The sequence below is a fragment of the Dysidea avara genome, chromosome 5, assembly GCF_963678975.1.
Source record: "Dysidea avara chromosome 5, odDysAvar1.4, whole genome shotgun sequence".
Lineage (NCBI taxonomy): Eukaryota > Metazoa > Porifera > Demospongiae > Dictyoceratida > Dysideidae > Dysidea > Dysidea avara.
This window is the reverse complement of record NC_089276.1, coordinates 29,855,749-29,874,516: the sequence shown is the minus strand read 5'-3', so window position 1 is coordinate 29,874,516 and position 18,768 is coordinate 29,855,749. Positions and strand designations below refer to the sequence as shown.

General features: G+C 37.4%; 2 protein-coding genes across 2 annotated transcripts in view; both read left to right on the top strand.

Annotated features, from left to right (window-relative positions):
- The window catches only part of LOC136255459 (uncharacterized), a 41,620-nt gene that overhangs the window by 16,378 nt on the left and 6,474 nt on the right, over nucleotides 1-18,768 (top strand). Inside the window, exons 5-8 of the mRNA XM_066048230.1 lie at nucleotides 7,469-7,585; nucleotides 7,644-7,737; nucleotides 10,553-10,747; nucleotides 13,362-13,460. Of these exons, the coding sequence (XP_065904302.1) occupies nucleotides 7,469-7,585; nucleotides 7,644-7,737; nucleotides 10,553-10,747; nucleotides 13,362-13,460 (505 nt within the window). The remainder of the gene's footprint in view (nucleotides 1-7,468; nucleotides 7,586-7,643; nucleotides 7,738-10,552; nucleotides 10,748-13,361; nucleotides 13,461-18,768) is intronic.
- LOC136256307 (zinc finger MYM-type protein 1-like) lies at nucleotides 15,583-18,647 on the top strand. Its single transcript, XM_066049238.1, has one exon. The coding sequence runs from the start codon at nucleotides 15,693-15,695 to the stop codon at nucleotides 18,309-18,311; it is 2,619 nt and encodes an 872-aa protein (XP_065905310.1). The 5' UTR covers nucleotides 15,583-15,692; the 3' UTR covers nucleotides 18,312-18,647.

The following is an 18,768-nucleotide window of genomic DNA, read 5'->3' as shown; positions in this document are numbered from 1 at the left end:
ATGATCTCTCTACAGGGTGACTTGTTTCTAGCTGAACTCTCTACAGGTGATTTGTTTGTAACTGAACTCCCTGCAAGGTGACTTCTTCTAGCTGAACTCTCTACAGGGAGATTTGTTTGTAGCTTAACTCTCTACAGGTGATTTGTTTGCAGCTGAACTCTCTACATTATGGTTTCTTTGTAGCTGAACTCTCTACAAGGTAATTTCTTCTAGCTAATCTCTCTACTGGACGATTTGTTTGTAGCTGAACTCTCTACATGATGGTTTCTTTGTAGCTGAACTCTCTACAAGGTGATTTCTTCTATAGCTGATCTTTCTACAGGGTGATTTGTTTGTAGCTAAACTCTCTACATGATGGTTTCTTTGTAGCTGAACTCTCTACAAGGTGATTTCTTCTATAGCTGATCTTTCTACAGGATAATTTGTTTGTAGCTGAACTCTCACATGATTGTTTCTTTGAAGCTGAACTCTCTACAAGGTGATTTCTTCTAGCTGATCTTTCTACAGGGTGATTTGTTTGTAGCTGAACTCTCTACAAGGTGATTTCTTCTATAGCTGATCTTTCTACAGGTGATTTGTTTGTAGCTGAACTCTCTACATGATGGTTTCTTTGTAGCTGAACTCTCTACAAGGTAACTTCTTCTAGCTGATCTCTCTACAGGATAATTTGTTTGTAGCTGAACTCTCACATGATTGTTTCTTTGAAACTAAACTCTCTACAAGGTGATTTCTTCTAGCTGATCTTTCTACAGGGTGATTTGTTTGTAGCAGAACTCTCTACAAGGAAACTTCTTCTAGCTGATCTCTCTACAGGGAGATTTGTTTATAGCTGAACTCTCTACACGTGATTTGTTTGCGGCTGAATTCTCTACATGATGGTTTTTTTGTAGCTGAACTCTCTACAAGGTAACTTCTTCTAGCTGATCTCTTTACAGGGTGAATTGTTTGTAGCTGAACGATCTACAAGGTAACTTCTTCTAACTGATCTCTCTACAGGGTGATTTGTTTGTAGCTGAACTCTATACAAGGAAACCTCTTTTAACTGAGCTCTGTACAGGGTGAATTGTTTGTAGCTGAACTATCTACAATGTAACTTCTTCTAGCTGATCTCTCTACAGGATGATTTGTTTGTAGCTGAACTATCTATAAGGTAACTTCTTCTAGCTGATCTCTCTACAGGGTGATTTGTTTGTGGCTGAATTCTGTATAGGTGATTTGTTTGCAGCTGAGGTCTTTACAGAATGGTTTCTTTGTAGCTGAACTCTCTACAAGGTAACTTCTTCTAGCTGATCTCTTTACAGGGTGAATTGTTTGTAGCTGAACGATCTACAAGGTAACTTCTTCTAACTGATCTCTCTACAGGGTGATTTGTTTGTAGCTGAACTCTATACAAGGAAACCTCTTTTAACTGAGCTCTGTACAGGGTGAATTGTTTGTAGCTGAACTATCTACAATGTAACTTCTTCTAGCTGATCTCTCTACAGGATGATTTGTTTGTAGCTGAACTATCTATAAGGTAACTTCTTCTAGCTGATCTCTCTACAGGGTGATTTGTTTGTGGCTGAATTCTGTATAGGTGATTTGTTTGCAGCTGAGGTCTTTACAGAATGGTTTCTTTGTAGCTGAACTCTCTACAAGGTAACTTCTTCTAGCTGATGTATCTACAGGGTCACTAGTTTGTAGCTGAATTCTCTACATGGTGGTTTCTTTGTAACTGAACTATCTACAAGGTGACATCTTCTAGCTGATCTTTCAACAGGGTGATTTGTTTGTAACTGAACTCTCTACAAGAAAACTTCTTCTAACTGATGTCTGAACAGGGTGAATTCTTTGTAGCTGAACTCTCTACAGGGTGATTTGTTTGTAGCTGATCTCTATACAGGTTACTTATTTCTAACTGATCTCTTGAATTCTGTTCAGGGTGACTGCTCTATTAGGATGACTGCTCTATTAGAGTATCTCGATCTCGCACTTGCTACACCAAGTTGGGTTTCGTGTTATAACTCCGTGGCTTTAAGTCTGATTCTTCTACACCATTGAAGAGCCTTTCTAAGATGATTACTCCATCTGTACTGTGAATTTCAAAGCATTACCCCAAGCGGTTTATCTGGTAGGCGTGGCAAGTATTCGTCTTTTATTAGCTAATCTCGATTGCGTAATTGTTACACACTATTGGTTTTGTTGTTGTATCTTCCTGTTTTTTAGCTCGATTTCTTTCAAACCACAAAAAGGTTTGAGGTTCAATAGTTAACCTATTCACCCACCGATTTTCAGCTTCTTCCCATACGCGGTTTACCCTGTAGGCGTGACAACATATTGGTGTTATTTTTCGTGCATAATCGCTCATAACTCTTTGCCTGTTTATGGTATTCCAACCAAAGTTGGTACCGAGATGCGCCTTTATACCCCCCTTCTGTGTGCCAAATTTCAAGGCAATCGGATAACGCATTCGCGTTTTATAGCAGTTTTTGTAAGTGTGCGAAAAGAGGAAGAAAAATAAGAAGAAAAAAAAACGAAGAAACTAAGCCAATTTTTGAAGTCGCATATCTCAGGAATGCCTGAAGCGCTTTCGCTCAAATTTGGAATATGGAGTACTGAAGTTGGAGGGAATGTACACAGCAAAATTCGTCTTGTTTCGGTAAGGCAGCACAGAGCTACGGAGGTGCGAAAATTGCGTTTTCTTTCTTCCTGTCAATATACTCACGGGGTTGCGCGCCGGCTTCTTGGGCTGCACGACACACTACCGTGTGTCTTGATTTTAGATATATATACCATGTACATTTCTCATTAGTGCGTTCCTGAGCACTGATAGTAATGTTATATGGCATTTATACACCTTCCCTTCCCTTTAAAATGAGGTGGGAAAGTGGTATATTACTGCTTGATGTTGCAGTAGCACTAAATCATTAGATGCCATTTAGTCTTCTACTCATATCAAAACATATATATATATATATATATGGGATTTGTTAAATCAAGCATTTTCTGGTGGTCAACATTAAAATTTTTCAAAACACTGGGGTTTTAAAAATTAAGAATTATGCATTTAATAAATCTAATATCTGTTTAATATCTTTTTTGAAACCTCAGCTTGGTAAAGCAGGCTGATCATAAAATCTCATCATTCCTTGTCAGTTGTTGTCCAATGGAAAATACATGTATTTTACACTACATACAAAAGCACTAATTTACAACCTTTAAGGTTACGGTATAGTCACGGGCAACCGTTCAAAATTTTGAATGCCTATCGATACTTTTTGAGAAGCCCATAAAACCAGTCTAGCAGCGTAAAAAGTTTTAAATGAAGGTGAAGCCCTTCATATTTAATGTTTTTGTGTAGCTACAGTGTAGTTTGAGGCAGGTGGAACACTACAATTTGTTGTAGTAACACAAGTAAGCCATCGCTCAGCTCCAGCTGTCACTACTATGTTTTTCCGCCGCCAAATACAGCAAAAGCTGTAGGCTCTATTGGCTTTTCTGGGGCATAGTGATGTTGTATATTTAATTTATTAGGTCCTGTGGAAGCGTTTTTGGCATGTTTCTTCCCGGTGACTCAGATACATGCCTTCAAAGAGCTTGTTTCACTTGAAAAAATTACTAAAAGTTCAATAAAATGTCTATACAACCAGTAACTTAAAAAATCGCTTCCACAGGACCTAGATATTTACATTGTTTAGCCACTTGTGTTGAAATTATAAGGATTCAGTAATCTGTTAGTCTGGTTTTTGGCAGTGCGTTTTTATAAAACATTGCTCTATTGTAGACCACACACCCAAGAACAGTCGTTGTTCTGTAGTAAAAACAAACAAGCACAATTAATTGTATTGCTAACACAACGCAGTTGTTGAAATTATTTATCCCTGCTTGGTTTAAAGCAGGTTTTGTAATTTGTTCCGCCCACACATTTTAAACTATTCCGTAACCTTAACTCACAAAATCTCTACAGCACACCATACAACAAAAGAAAGCCCTTGAATGTCTCTATCCAATTCCGACCATACAAATGGGAAAATGCTATCATAGTGAGTTATTTGCTGCTGATGATAACATAATACGTACTCCATACATTAACCTATTGGAAAATTTAATTTTCTTGGTGGGAAAATCCCAATTTACAAGTTGTTATCCTCAACCAAATTTGCTAAATATGGTATCATTCTATGAAGCGAAGGATACTTAATAATACTCTGACCCTACAAATTGTTAAACGTATTAGTTTACAGAGATATGTTGAAAAACACATGTTTTTACAGGCATTCTGAACACATAAATTTTGCAATGCAAGATCCCCTTTTAGCTTCCCCATCATTACTACACAAAGAACTTACGCATGAATTGAATCACCTTTCATTGAGGAATCTGATAAACCAAACTTCATGTCTGTCAACTAGAGTACGTGGAAGTTATGATGCTTTGTTTAGAAGACGGCGTTATTTTATACGAAACGGGCATAACCTATTCGGAAATTCGGAATATCTTACACAAGTTTTGATATGTTGTAGATATATATATATATATATATATATAAATGTGCACTCATTTTCACTGAAGATAGATTTGTGTTGACAAGTTGATTAATATAAAGCAGTCCATTTCTCCTTCATATATCATACTTTCAGTAGTTTAAAGACTGTGATGTAAAATGTATGATATTGCAGTTAGATGGTATCAAACACACTCAAACATATGTGAGGGGCATAGGAAAAGGGACCTATAGATACTTTTTAACTTTTGAGTAAAAGTCAGTAAATTTCCGTTTATTGTTAGGTAATTATAGTAATTTACATACATTGGGAAATCACACTTGTATTTAAATTCTTCATAACTATGTGAAGCAATTTAGTATTGACTTGAAATTTGAAATATGAATAGCTGGTGAGTTGTAGAATTCTTTGATTAGCATAGCTCAAATTCCATGTTAACCACTATAGGTCCCTTTTCCTATGCCCCCTCACATATACTGCTGTTTAATTGGATATATTTCTCAGGTTTAATTTTGTTGGACTAATGTTATTGTTAAAGGGACACTCTGTTGGTATTGTTTACATCGTAAAGTCATTTAAGTTTATGACTGTAATGTTACTTAGTTGATGATGTAAAATTAATAAAGTAGTGGGAGAATGCTTCTAAAACATGCTGTAATATTGTACTTATACTGCTATGAAGGGATAGCAAGATACAGCTGCATGTAATAAATGCTACACAACAACTTGAGTCATGTATTACTATCAGGTGGAGGGTTGGGGAGTGACCATTGTGGTTTAAAAAGCACAGCACAACAATTGTTGTTAAGACGCCTGTTTATTTGTGTGCTTGGGCCTACGTGTGCCACACTGTTATGAAGCTGGGAAAACATGTTAGGCTATATCTCACCTGCTGATCTATATATCTATTGATGTACAAGCCCAAAATCCTGCCATTTCTTGTCCACTTGCTGTAAATACCATACAGTATGATAGTACTGTATAGTAGGGACCACAAAGGAGTAGGCATGGCCCACAAAATAATATCACTCAAAAACCAACCTCAATTTTCCCTGATGACGATGAAGCAGTATTGGTTAGGTAAAACTAAGCCCAAAAATGCTTTCAGATTGACCCGAAACGCTTTCAACAAGTTGCTACGGAATTTTATTAATTATTTTATTCAACGGAATTTCTACTGACTGACTGAGTAACTGACTGATGCCTTCAGACAAGCGTAACTCGATAACGGTTAAGGCTACGGGCTTGATTTTTTCACTGTTTGACGCTCCTTCGGCCTGACAGGTGCCTTTTGGCATACTGCAGCACATACAATGCATTCTTCATGGACTTACCAGTGTCCTCTTTTGTGTCCCAATCATCTTTGCTGACAGAGAAAAGTGTTGATTTGGTGATAGCACGTGATGGCTTCCCTTCATAACGGAAATCATCCGTATTTTTCATAGTGGCTATTTTAAAAGTAGAGGTGCTTTTCAAACAGTTCTTGATTCGTACTACTGTGTAATAGGTTGAACAGAGCTGACAGTGAAGCGTAATGGATATTTTACTTTTCAGATGATAAGTAATGTAATTGGGGTGCGCAACACGATTTCTTTCTATATATTGGTATGTGTGGATTGCAGAGGTGCTTTACCATAGATATTAGAGCCTAGTATCTATGGCTTTACGAACAGGTCTTGATTCAAAATGCTGTGCAATGGGTCAGGGCCAGAGCCCACAGTCTGACCAATCACTTTTCAGCTACTTGATTTTAGTGAAAAGATGGAGATACTCTATTAGAACAGTTATCGTGATACTCTAATAAAGCATTCAGTACTTATAGTCTAAGCCATGGCCCATGACATCTGTGTTAACTGTCTTAAAATTCATCTGCATGGTACACTGCATTGAGCTAATTGATCATATGCACTAGTATGCAGTTACAATCTAAAACTAAACTTTCACGTTGAGAAATTTTTGTATACATCATAAAAAAAAAGCTACTAGCTATAATAGTCAGATATGAAACTCGATTAATTGGTAATGTAGTACAAATTACCACTGATGTTAACAAAAAGAAGAGACTTTGCATAGCCTCCAGATACCATTTCAGAGAATCTATTTTCAAACATTTCCATGGGGGAGCATGCCCCCTGACGCCTCTAGCTTAGCATGCTGTGTGTACTTATAGCACATGCAGTTAAGTAACACACCAAAGCAGATAATCTCTGATTTACAGATCATATTAGATCAATAAAAACTGAGTAGTGTGCATGACTATGACCTTGATTGTAGTCCGTGGATGGCCGGATCACTCAAAATCTCTGGGCTCCGGCCCTACAATGGGTTGAACATAGCTGGCAATGAAGCGTAATGGATAGTTCACTTTTCAGACAATAAGGGGCTAGGCATTTCAGATGCGGTATGCGTGGGTTCACCAGTCATAAAATTATCTACAAAAAAAAGTTAAACAAACAAGTACACAAAAAAATTTGGAATTTTCAGTACAGTAGGGACATGACACTTCTTATTGTTTTACTGTGATTTAATATCATGGACTACTCAGTACTTTTCATCGATGTGCTATGGTCCCTACTCTAGTTGAAAATTCCAAAATTTTTCGTGTACTTGTATAATTACAGTTATGTAATTATTTCATGGGATGTGAAATAATGTGTGGTTGAATGGCTTCGATAACGATGGAGTGTCTTTTTAATATTGAGTTTCAAGAATTCCACTCACCCTATGTACCCAATTTGTCCCTATACAGTAGTTACCTACGCATGTAGTATTTTCTTTAATGGCATGTTTAAACCACTTACTCAAAAACTATTAATTTATTGGTGCTGCATATGAAGTGTAACATTTTAACTGATTTCTACGTACTGTAGTTATATCCATATTATATATAAATATTATATCCATAGGTCATTCAGGTGTACATATGTCCATATGACTATATATTAATGTACTCCAAAATAATATAACCTGTAATGGTTTTATAGGTATGTTGGCTGTTTGTCTCGTACTAAAGCAGAAGGCATGGTCAAATACCTTTATGATGGCGTGTTTTTGGTGAGGGAAGTCAGTCAAAAGAAAGGATACTATTCAATCTGTTTAAGGTACAGTATATTACTGTGAAGTTGCAGCATTGTACATTATGTATAAACGTACACGTAGGCTGAAGAGAACACCATATCATGTTCCAATCTCTTTTGACCCAATGACAAGGCATTTTTATTTAAGCAAAGAAAAAACATTTTCGACTATTTATGTAAGTTTGTTGTACTTTATGCATGGTGTATACATAGTAATATTATGTTACAATACAGCACTTAAAATGTGTTGTATAATATGGGATGTTTTCTTCTTCAAACCCTTAGTCAGTACACGTAACTGATACAAAGAATTGTAAATAGTTTGAATTGTCATTTCTGATGTTATGTTAGTTTAGCCAGTACAGCTACGTATGAGGTGGTTTTCATATTAGCTCAAAATATGTGTGGGTGTAACAGGTTTCTAAGTATGTTGCAAATACTTTCCTAATTGGCTTAACTGCATGGTGCTTTTTATGACTGCTGAAAACCACATGCATTGCTATCCTTACCAAATATAGCAGAAGCATGTCTGATTTATACAGGTATGAATATTAAAAAAAAAACAAAAAAAAACAATGCTTTAAGGCTTTGTCTAGAGAATCAGTGTAAGCATAGATATTATACATAACATGGATTAGAAACGTGCATAAATAATTTTGTCTATCCTCGTTACGGTGCGCTAGTTTAAACGATGTTGACAGGCTGTTCACAGACCTTTTCTCTTGGTTGTATAGTAGTGTAGACGTTAATTTTACATTGTTGGTATGTTATGTTGTGTACTGAACAAGAACACGGGCATGTTTGCTGATATCAGAGGTAATACCATTGGTGACAGGTGGATAGTGGCAGGTGAGTATCAGTTTATATCTCAGCAGCGCTGCTATTAACCAACTAGTGATGGCTGTATTTGCATTGCCTATTGAATACTTGGTACGTTACAATAAAGCTTTAACTGAAGTCTTACTCTGTTAGGGTAAAATAATTACAAAATGTAGCACCTGTTTTGGCTTTGTTTTATCGAAGCGGAAGAGCTATACAGTAATACAACTATATCTTAGTAGTCTATTTACATTGTACCTGTTGTAAGTGATGCAAACAACAGAATAGAAGCAGTGCTAAACATTTAGTTTCTTCAGGAAAATTACAAAACTGTTCCGTAACACCATAATTCAACTTAACAACGAGAATTTTTCCACCCTACTGTTCGCCAAGAGCCAATGTGTCTAACCAGGCTAGTCTCTAGTTAATGTAGGTGGTAATTTGCCCAGCTGTAAATGACAAACACCACTTAGTAGCTTACAAGAGAGCGAAAATACTCCAGTTGTAATAACCAAATTCATTTCGCGCACCGTAATGAGGATAGGATACATTTATTAACATGTATTTATATGTGTGTTTCCAATCCATGTGTATAATATCTATGGTGTAAGAAAATAGGATTAAGAACTGTGTATATAAACAATTGAGAATACACTTCTGTACATACATTCATTTATGGTTAACCAATAAGCCTCTTTGCTTATGGAATATTGTGGTTAGACTATAATAATGCAACACATGTTGCTGTAGACCTTCAGTGCTGGTCACTGTAATGTGTTAATAATAATAAATAATGACATTGTTTTATAACTAAAGTGTGTTGTTTTTACAATGAGTTATAGATTACTAATACCTATAGTAGCATTTATATGGGTTGGCTTTGGGATATTTAAAATACAAAACAGCCAAGCTATATAAAAGCCTTAGGTGAAAAAAGTTGTGAAATCAAAGGTGGCAGCCATGAATGACTACAATGATGTAAATTTCAATAATGTACAATAGCCATTGTTAAAAATTACATCATTGCACCTTTAATTTCACAACTTTTTTTATTCAAGGCCACACCCTTTGGCTGTTTTTGCATGGTAGGTATAATCAAGCTTAAACATACTGTACCTTCAAAGAAATCCGAAATGCTTTTGACTACTACAATTGCAACCAATATTTTAAATGAAAACTGTAACTGTCTGATATTTAGACAGGTGTAAATCGATAACAGCTAAGGCTGTGGGCTTGCTCATTTATTGTTACGTAGATTGTCATTTCAGCCTGGCAGATGTAGTTTGGAATACCACGGTACACTTATCATGAACTTACCTAGATCATTACTTTTTGATTGCAATGTGATCATGGTAGCATGTAAATGGCTTATGGTGTTATCTATCACGAAGAATAAAATGGAAATCATCTGTAATTTTTGTACCGCACCTCCAACAATTGAAATACATGTAAGCTGATTGGTTCTAGGCTACCTTCACATACACTGTACTGTTCTTTGTCTGTAGGTCTGTGTAACTGACAGAACACAGCCAACAACTAAGCAAAATGGTTACTTGTTTGTTAGTATTTGTGACTGTCTCAGCAGAAGTTTGCACAATTCTGAATTTCTTCTTTATTCCAAAGAATGGGCTACCAAAGTTCCAGCCCATTAAATGGTAAGTAGTTTTGGAATTATAGCACTAGACAGTAAGAAGGACAAAGAAATTGATTTGTACAGTGATTATGTACCACAAATGAATTATTGGCGCTTAAACTCACAGCCATAACTTCTGTTTGAATTGGTTTGCAGAGTTTGGCTTTGGCTTAAAATATTCAACATGAATTGGCAAATTGACTAAGATATAGTTTTAGTCTTGTAGTCACTTGCACATACAAGTTTAAGGTGTTTTAAATGAAATAATGACACCAATCTTGCTTGTGTACTACATCATAAACAAATGTATGCACACCATTAGGACTATAGATGAAGAGGATCATTACTTCAAGTGCAAATTCAATCCGATCTTAAGGATGCATGCTGGTGGATTACATATATGCAAATTTGTACTTCAAGTGATGATCCTCATAATTAATCCCTACTAGCTTGTAAAATCTGTTACACTAGTGTTTCTACATACTAAGGAATCATTAAATAACTGTAGTATGTTGTACGTACATGTATATAATTTTCAGGAACTAGTTGGATATTATCAAAAAAATTCTTTGGTATCTGCCATTCCTGAAGTCACTACCACACTGAAGTATTCTTACTATGAAATTACTTCTCCACCTAAAAGTAAAATTGCACTTCCCTGGCCAATTTCACCCGAAACACCTCCTCCTGATGTTGAGGCTATAGGTGAATCACCTATTAAAATTTGTAATGAAGTGAGTTTGCTTACATAATATGTATATTGCGTACAGAACTGTGCATGAACATATGTTTGTAACCAATTTGGGAAAATTGTTGATGCTTGTACATAAGTACTTTTGTAATAATTAATAAAAAGAATCAGTTAAAAATGCAAGCTCCACAAAATAAATTATTTTTCAAATACAAAAATAGATTTTAAGCAAATACTATACTTGACAGATTCATAATTAATGCAATGAGACTGTGTCACCGTTGTATCAGTGAGTTATGATCATTTATTTAAGAGCCTATAGATTATTTTCTTGATACTTTCTGTACAAATTGGTTGATTTGCTTGCCTGGCTTTCCAGTGCTATATCTCACACCCACTAAACTTATAGGGCCGAAACTTTTTCAGTCCATTCCTTTGTCTCTATAGACAGATACCAGCGAAGCAATAAAATTAATTTCAAAAAATACACTTTCACGCCTCAGATCATAGGAGTTGCCCGGGATACGTACATTTGCAATATAGCCCAGTTGGTGACTTGTTCGGCCTACATATGAACATAGACCAGGCTACAACTGGGCAGCAACTATATAGACATTAAGGCCAAAATCAATTGTGGGGGGATCGATTAATACTCACGTGATTAGTATGCACAATTTGGATTTGGCCATGAAAATCACTCAGATGGAAAGAGTTTTACTATCCTCACTATTCTATGAGATGAAAAATGCTGGACTAAGGTGAGAACTATAGTGCTATATAGCAAGCGTTTCCACATGTTTTTAAATACAGACCACACCCACAATACTAATAAGAATAAATTACCACCCTACACAAAATAACCACTCTACAAGCAAGTTCCCTTGTAGGCCTTTAGTATACTCCGTAATTATTCCATGAATGATTCAACAGCACTGATTGAAACATTTAACTCACATAAATCCAAATTATTCATGATGTATGTTTCTAGGATTTGTCCATTCATCATAGCCAAAAATATATCCAGTGGTTGGCTTGGGTGATTGATCACCTGGTCCTGGTGCTACATATCAGAAGTGCTACATATCAGAAGTGCTACATATTAGCTGTAACGTGGGACATTTGTGACCGGATCTGTGAAAACCCAACATAATGGCACCATAGATAATGTATGTCACATGGATTGGAAACACCCGTATTATTTACATAGTGACGTCATGGGCTATCCTCGTTTCACTGCGCGCAAACTTTATGGCCTCGACAGGTGGAAGATTTCACTGTACTTGTAACCAGCAAATTATTGTTTGTTGTTTACAGCTGGGTTAGTTACCACCTACACTAATTGGAGGCTGGACTGGGTAGGGACGCTGGAGAGCAGTAAACAATAGCGTAAGAAAATACAGGTTCAAAGGTGAAATATGGTGTTTCAAAACGGTTGTGCAAATTTCCTGAAGAAACAGAAAGTGTAGCATTGTTTCTTTGCTGCTGTTTACACCACTTGTATCAGGTAGAGTGTAATAGGCTAGCTAGATATTCACTGCTTCGCTGTATATTTCCACTGCTTCGATAAAACTTCAGAAAACAGGCACTACTTTGTGCTATTGTTTAGCTCAAGCTGAGCAGTACTGTAGCTTAAAATTTATTTCAATGTATCACACATTTTTTTGGTTGTGTAAATACGGTGACAAGAAGTTGGCTAGTACTGCTGCTGAATTATTAGCTGGTGCGTACCTGCCATTGTCACCTGTCGCAAACAATATTTCTCCCAGTACCCACAGACATGCTGTGTTCTTGTTCAGTACACAACGCAACACAATAAACAATGTAAAAGGAATGCCTTCAAACAAGCAAGAGAAAGCCAAACAGCCACTCAACAAATTTCCCAATGTATTGGCGCACCGTAACTAGGATAGGAAAATAATTTAATGGGCGTTTCCAATCCATTAGGAACGCATACATTATCTACGATGGCACAAGCCCAAATTTTCAGTATAAGCCATTGATTGCAATGGGTAAAATTTGAAAAAAAATCCATAAAATTTGTAAACGCTTTGTTCTTAGTGAAGAAAGGGTCCAATGATAAAAACCTGGATATAATCTTATTCGCCTACTCAAGAGGAGTTCAAAAATCTTTGTTTCGTTGCAGTAGACTAAAGGATACGTAAGTTATGGACGTTTGTTTACGTCACGTAGAAACGATTGTACGTGATCAATTTTTCTTCACTGATTTCGTCTCTGTATGCAGTGAAGAATGGTAATAGAAGACAAAACGTACCTAGTAATGGACTCCCCTATTCATGGCGAACACAATGGTGCAAGTGACAATGCTGTACTGCATTGTGTTTGTAAGTTACAACCGTTTTTGTAAGCGCATGTAATGTATTTTCCCAATACTTGCTGTACAAATCGATCTTTCTGTTGTTGCTACTTTGTAGGGCTGTAGCTCCAAAAGTTGTTGGCATACAAGGCTAAAACTTGGCCAGATCATACACTTGGCTATGTAGATTATAAATATTCAATAATAAAGAAATTGAAAAATGCGCCATTATGTCGGGTTTTCGCAGATCCGGAACTTTTTCCTGATATGTATGTTCGTATTACAACTATTGTATAATAATTTATGCAAACATACAAGTCTATTATATGTTGCATGTATGCAGGGTAGTAAGAAATCAAACAAATGGTTCAATTTTAAACGAAGCAGCAAGCAAGAGAGCAGAGCCAGTAACAAGGTTGGATCATCATACCCAAAAGTGGATGTAAGTACTCTGGGTGTATTACAAGTTGTTTATTTATGTTGTAGTTAAAGCATCACCACTCGTGTATATGGATAATACAGCATGAGGTGGTGTGCTGAGAGACTATATAATACAGCACACAAGGCAAAGCTGTGTGCTCTAGTAGCTTCAAAACACCCCCCAAGTGCTGTATTTTTTTGTACACAACAACTTGAGTGCTTTAAGTGTTACACTGTATTTCGTGGTTGTCTTGCTCGCAACATTCATCTCAAGTGCCCAAACCATTTCAGATCTATTATAAATGTTCCTATATAATCTATCTCTATACAGGCTGGTAATTGGGGCGAGCCTGAGTGAGCCCCACATTAGGGAGTCAGCGGTGTAATGGACACGTTTACAATAAATTACGATATAAAGCGGATACCTTACACGTGCTTCCAGACCATTCTCCTTATACGGTGTACGTAGTCCATACAAGTGCATGTAATCGTCCATTCCATGGAGGATTTAACGCGTAGATTACTGCTTAGCCATATTTGGTATGTGTAATAGTCCATTTCACGGAGGAGTTAACACGTAGATTACTGGTTAGCCATATTTGGTATGTGTAATAGTTCATTTCACCGAGGAGTTAACGGCGTAGATTACTGCTTAGCCATATTTGGTATGTGTAATGGTTCATTTCACGGAAGTTAACAGTGTAGACTACTGTTTAGCCATATTTGGTATGTGTAATGGTTCATATCACGAGAGTTATCAGTGTAGATTACTGTTATGCCATGTGAGTGATGTCTGGCCACGTGTAACTATTGAATGGATACGGAGGAACGTCTTAGACGTAGGAGGGAGCAGTACAGGCTCAGAAGGGATGCAGAAACTCCTGAAAAGACAGAAAGGAGAAGGCATAGAAACCGTGAATAGCTATATGCGGTGTCGTAGAACTGCAATGACTTGAAAAGAAGTGGTTAAAGTAGTAGATCAAAGACTTGACCTTATCAACACCTATCATACCATCAATAAAAGCTTTGCAGATGTGTACATAGTGATTCTTAGACACTCTCCTCCATAATGTTTCAGTAGTTTTCACTGTCATCAATACTTCAAAAATATACACTCAGGCTCGCCCCACGATGCTGTTAGCATCTGTCTAGTTACTGTAGGTTGCAATTGGCTAGTTTTACAATGTCACGCACATTATCATTTGTGCTGGGGTTGTTTTCATGACATCCCTTGCATAGCTATGCTGCATAACTGTACTGTGGTTGCCCACTTATCCATGTGACTGTACTATATGACTCGTACAGTACAGTTATGTACGTAGCTGATTGGTACTCTATGGAATATACAGTACTTGTCGGCACTTTGATCATCCCATATGCAAAGTACAATGTACATAATATTATGCAGTGCTATGATAATGTAATAATCACTGTAGAACAAAGTCGAGATGATTACTACAGTCCATTATTTCCTGAGAGGTGTTTATCCAATAAAGAACTGTATGTCTTAGTTATCTGGACAATGGCCTGTGTGACTGGAATTTTGTTAGGAACCAAAGTTTGTGGCTAGTCTCTTACTAGAATAAAACCCTGCAGATTTTGCAAAACACCAAAGAATTCTCTGAATGCCATTGTTTAATGAACACTCATAATAGGGGTCTTTGGGGATTTAAAAAACCTGAGGTGATGTCAGTAATTACCATGGTACAGCTGAAATAATTATTGATGTAACTGATGACCTTTAAATTCTGTGAATGCTATCCCACTAAGCCTGTGAATGCAGGAAGTCAAAAACATGTAGTATAGAATACAGAAAAAAATCCCTGACTCAGTGGTGATTTGATCCTCACCAACGTGCAGTCTAGGCATGCAGTGAGATCTTCTCTGCCTTCAACCTGTACTTAAACATTGACTACTCACCAGCAAATGGTTTTATCTGTGAATCCTATCCCACTAGAGAAGGCTTAAAGCTTGTGAATTACTTCATTGAGTTAGAAACATGTAACTAAAACATGAAGAATAACTGTTACATGAATCCTCAAAGGTACCATGTTATGAATGTCTAAGTGTTTTAGACATTCATAACATCTCAGCTCCAAGGTAATGTTTGCCTGCATCTAAAACGTATTATAGAAATGCCTTTCAGCAGGGGCGTAGGAGCCACAGGTGCGCCGGGTGCTGGCGCACCCCTTTGATTTTAGCACATATCACGTGATCGTACATCACGTGATTCTTTTTGTATTGTACCCGAGTAATGGACAAGTGTCAGAGACGTATCGTCGAGTTTGTGGCAAGCAAGAAGAAAGCTGCTAGCACAGGTGCTAGGCCGAACAGCACAACCCAAGTTATAATCATCGATGATTCCGATCGAGATTCCGATAGTCAAGAAATGGATACAATTGAAGCGACCACGTTTTCATCCGTTTCCGCTGATGTTCCGGTTCGACAGTTAGACGAAGATTCGGATGAAGACGTTGAAAATGAAGAGGAAATACAGCTGATCCCACAGGTTAGTGCTGTTACACAACAATCACGCGAACAATTAAGCGAAGAAACGGTGTCTCAAGTGGACTCTCCAAGTAGTAATCTTGTAGGCACGCCGGAAATTAGTATTAGTGTAGCAAGGAACACAGCTTCTGACAGTGCCACTGTTTGTAGCACATCAGATGGCTGTGGTTGTGTTGGTTGTAGTGATTTAACTAGGCCAAACCAGCCATTGGATGTGTCCAAATCAAAATGTATGCAATCACATCTTAGCAAAGAAAGGCAGCTAGGGCAGAAGAAACAATACAATAGATCCATACAAACATCCTGGTATAATAAATACCCTTGGATTACTGTCTGCACCGGTCGGTATAAAATATACTGTAGGATCTGTTGCTTAGCAAAGCAACACGGACTATTGTCAACTTCAGTGCTTAAAAATTCATCATTTATCGGTGATGGATTTGGTAATTGGAACAAAGCCCTTGAAAGATTTCACATGCATGAAAATAGTGATATGCATCGTGAAGCAGTAGAGCGGCTTCAGTTGAGGGAGTCTAGTATCCACATTGGCTGTATACTAGACACCAGAGCTGCTCCTGAGCAAGAATTTCACAGGAGCATGCTTCTAAAGTTGTTACGGGCAATCAAATTTTTAGGAAAACAGGGTTTGGCTATTAGGGGTCACAATGAAAATGCAGAGGCTTTTCAAGGTAATCTGTACCAACTTCTCCTGTTACAAGCAGAAGATTGCCCAGGCATGAACGAATGGCTGAGACAACGTGAGTACATTTCACCAACAATTGTAGATGAGCTAATAAAATCAATGGGGAAAAGCATTCTCAGAGACATCATAAGTGAAGTCAGTAGTGCCCCATGGTATGCTATAATTGCTGACGAAGCCACTGATGTTTCAGGTACTGAGCAAGTATCTGTATCAGTTCGTTGGGTTAATAATTGCTATGAAGTTCATGAAGACCTCTTGGGCTTGAAAGAACTCCCTAATACTAAAGCCGTGACCATCCACCATGAAATCAAAGATGTGCTGATGAGATGTTCGTTGTCTATTTCTCAGTGTAGAGGGCAGGCTTACGATGGAGCTAGCAACATGAGCGGCATAAGGAATGGGGCCCAGGCACTATTCAAACAAGAAGAACCTAAAGCTCTTTATGTTCATTGCTTAGCACACAGTTTAAATCTATGTGTACAAGATGTTTCTAAAAAGTGCAAGCTTCTCCGAAACACCCTGGATTTTATTTATAACTTGGTCCAGCTTATAAAATTTTCTCCTAAAAGGCTAAACCTTTTTGAAACTTTAAAAAGCGATGTGACAGTGAACACAGGTGAAACACTGCCTTCATTGAGGACTCTCTGTCCAACTCGATGGACTGTGAGACATGGGGCTATAGCGAGTGTTTTAAAGAATTACAAAGTATTGTTAACTGCTCTTGATACCATACAGGAAGGGCATGATGAATATGCTGCAAAGGCAAGCGGGCTGTTAAATCGGATGGAGCAGTTTGATACTTTTTTTGGCTTAAAACTGGCTCACCAGATATTTGCTCCAGCTGAGCAGTGCTCCACCAATATTCAAGCAGTTAACATTACTGTTCAAGAAGCAATGAAGGCTGCCAATGTGCTTATTTCTCATCTTCGTTCAATACGAAATGAAAGCACATTTAATTGTTTTTATGAACGTGTCATCCATGAGTCACAGTCTCTGACTGCAGAACCCAAGTTGCCTAGAATCCACAAATTGCCTAGAAGGCTGGACCATGGGTCTTCTGCACCTCATCAACACTCGTGTACAAGAGACATGTATCGACAAACTTACTATGAGGCCATTGATACAGTATCAGAAGAAGTTAAAAGGCGATTTGATCAATCAGATATCCAATTGATCCGAGATATAGAGACCCTGTTGCTAACATGTGCTAATGGTACTGGTACAGACTCGTTGTCTCAGGCTTTAGTTAGGTTTCTTGAAGGAGATGTAGATGTCGAGCATTTGAAAGTTCAGTTGCGCATGCTGCCTGATGCGATAAAAACTGCACTCAATGGTACCATCAAAAGAGTCACCAATGTTAGAACTATAGCAGATGCCATGATGCAATCAGAAATTTATCAAAATATGCTCTGTGAAGTTAATAAAGTTCTTTTGCTATATTTCACATTTCCTGTGACTACTTCCACTGCTGAAAGATCATTTTCAAGTCTCCGTAGAATTAAAACTTACTTGCGGAATACGATTAGTGCCTGTAAATTGAACAACCTGTTGCTTATGCATGTTCACCAGCATAGAACTGATAAATTAGATTTAGTTTCAATTGCGAGGGAATTTATATCTGTCAACTCCAGAAGAATGAACTATTTTGGCAAAACAATGTAACAAATTATTTTGGTAAAACAATGTAACACTCTATTCATAATATGTAGCTACTTAGTTTTATTGTGTGTATTAACTTTCCTTTACAGCATGCATTCTCAATGCTCATGTACATAATGCCATTATACCAGTAGCTATACTACATATATATATCAAGTCAGTATTAATTCCATTGATTTTATGTTGTAACATGTTCAGTTTAATCTAATTACATGAATTTTATGCAGTATTTTTGCTATAATGTCGTCAGCGTCTGGGGGGCTGCGCCCCCCAGACCCCCTGCGGGTGAGTCGCCTCCAGCCTCAGCACCCTTGCCCTCAAAATCTTCCTACGCCCCTGTTCAGTAGTGTAGAAGAATTGGAGTAAAAGCCACTGAGTTATATAATGCTAAAACCAACTATACTGTAAGTATGTGTAGTAAGTGCAAGATACAGTCACCCTATTTGGGCATTCAGCTACA

Bases quoted from the DNA above. Each gene is read 5' to 3' on its own strand.
- LOC136256307 (XM_066049238.1), top strand. From the start codon at position 15,693: ATGGACAAGTGTCAGAGACGTATCGTCGAGTTTGTGGCAAGCAAGAAG.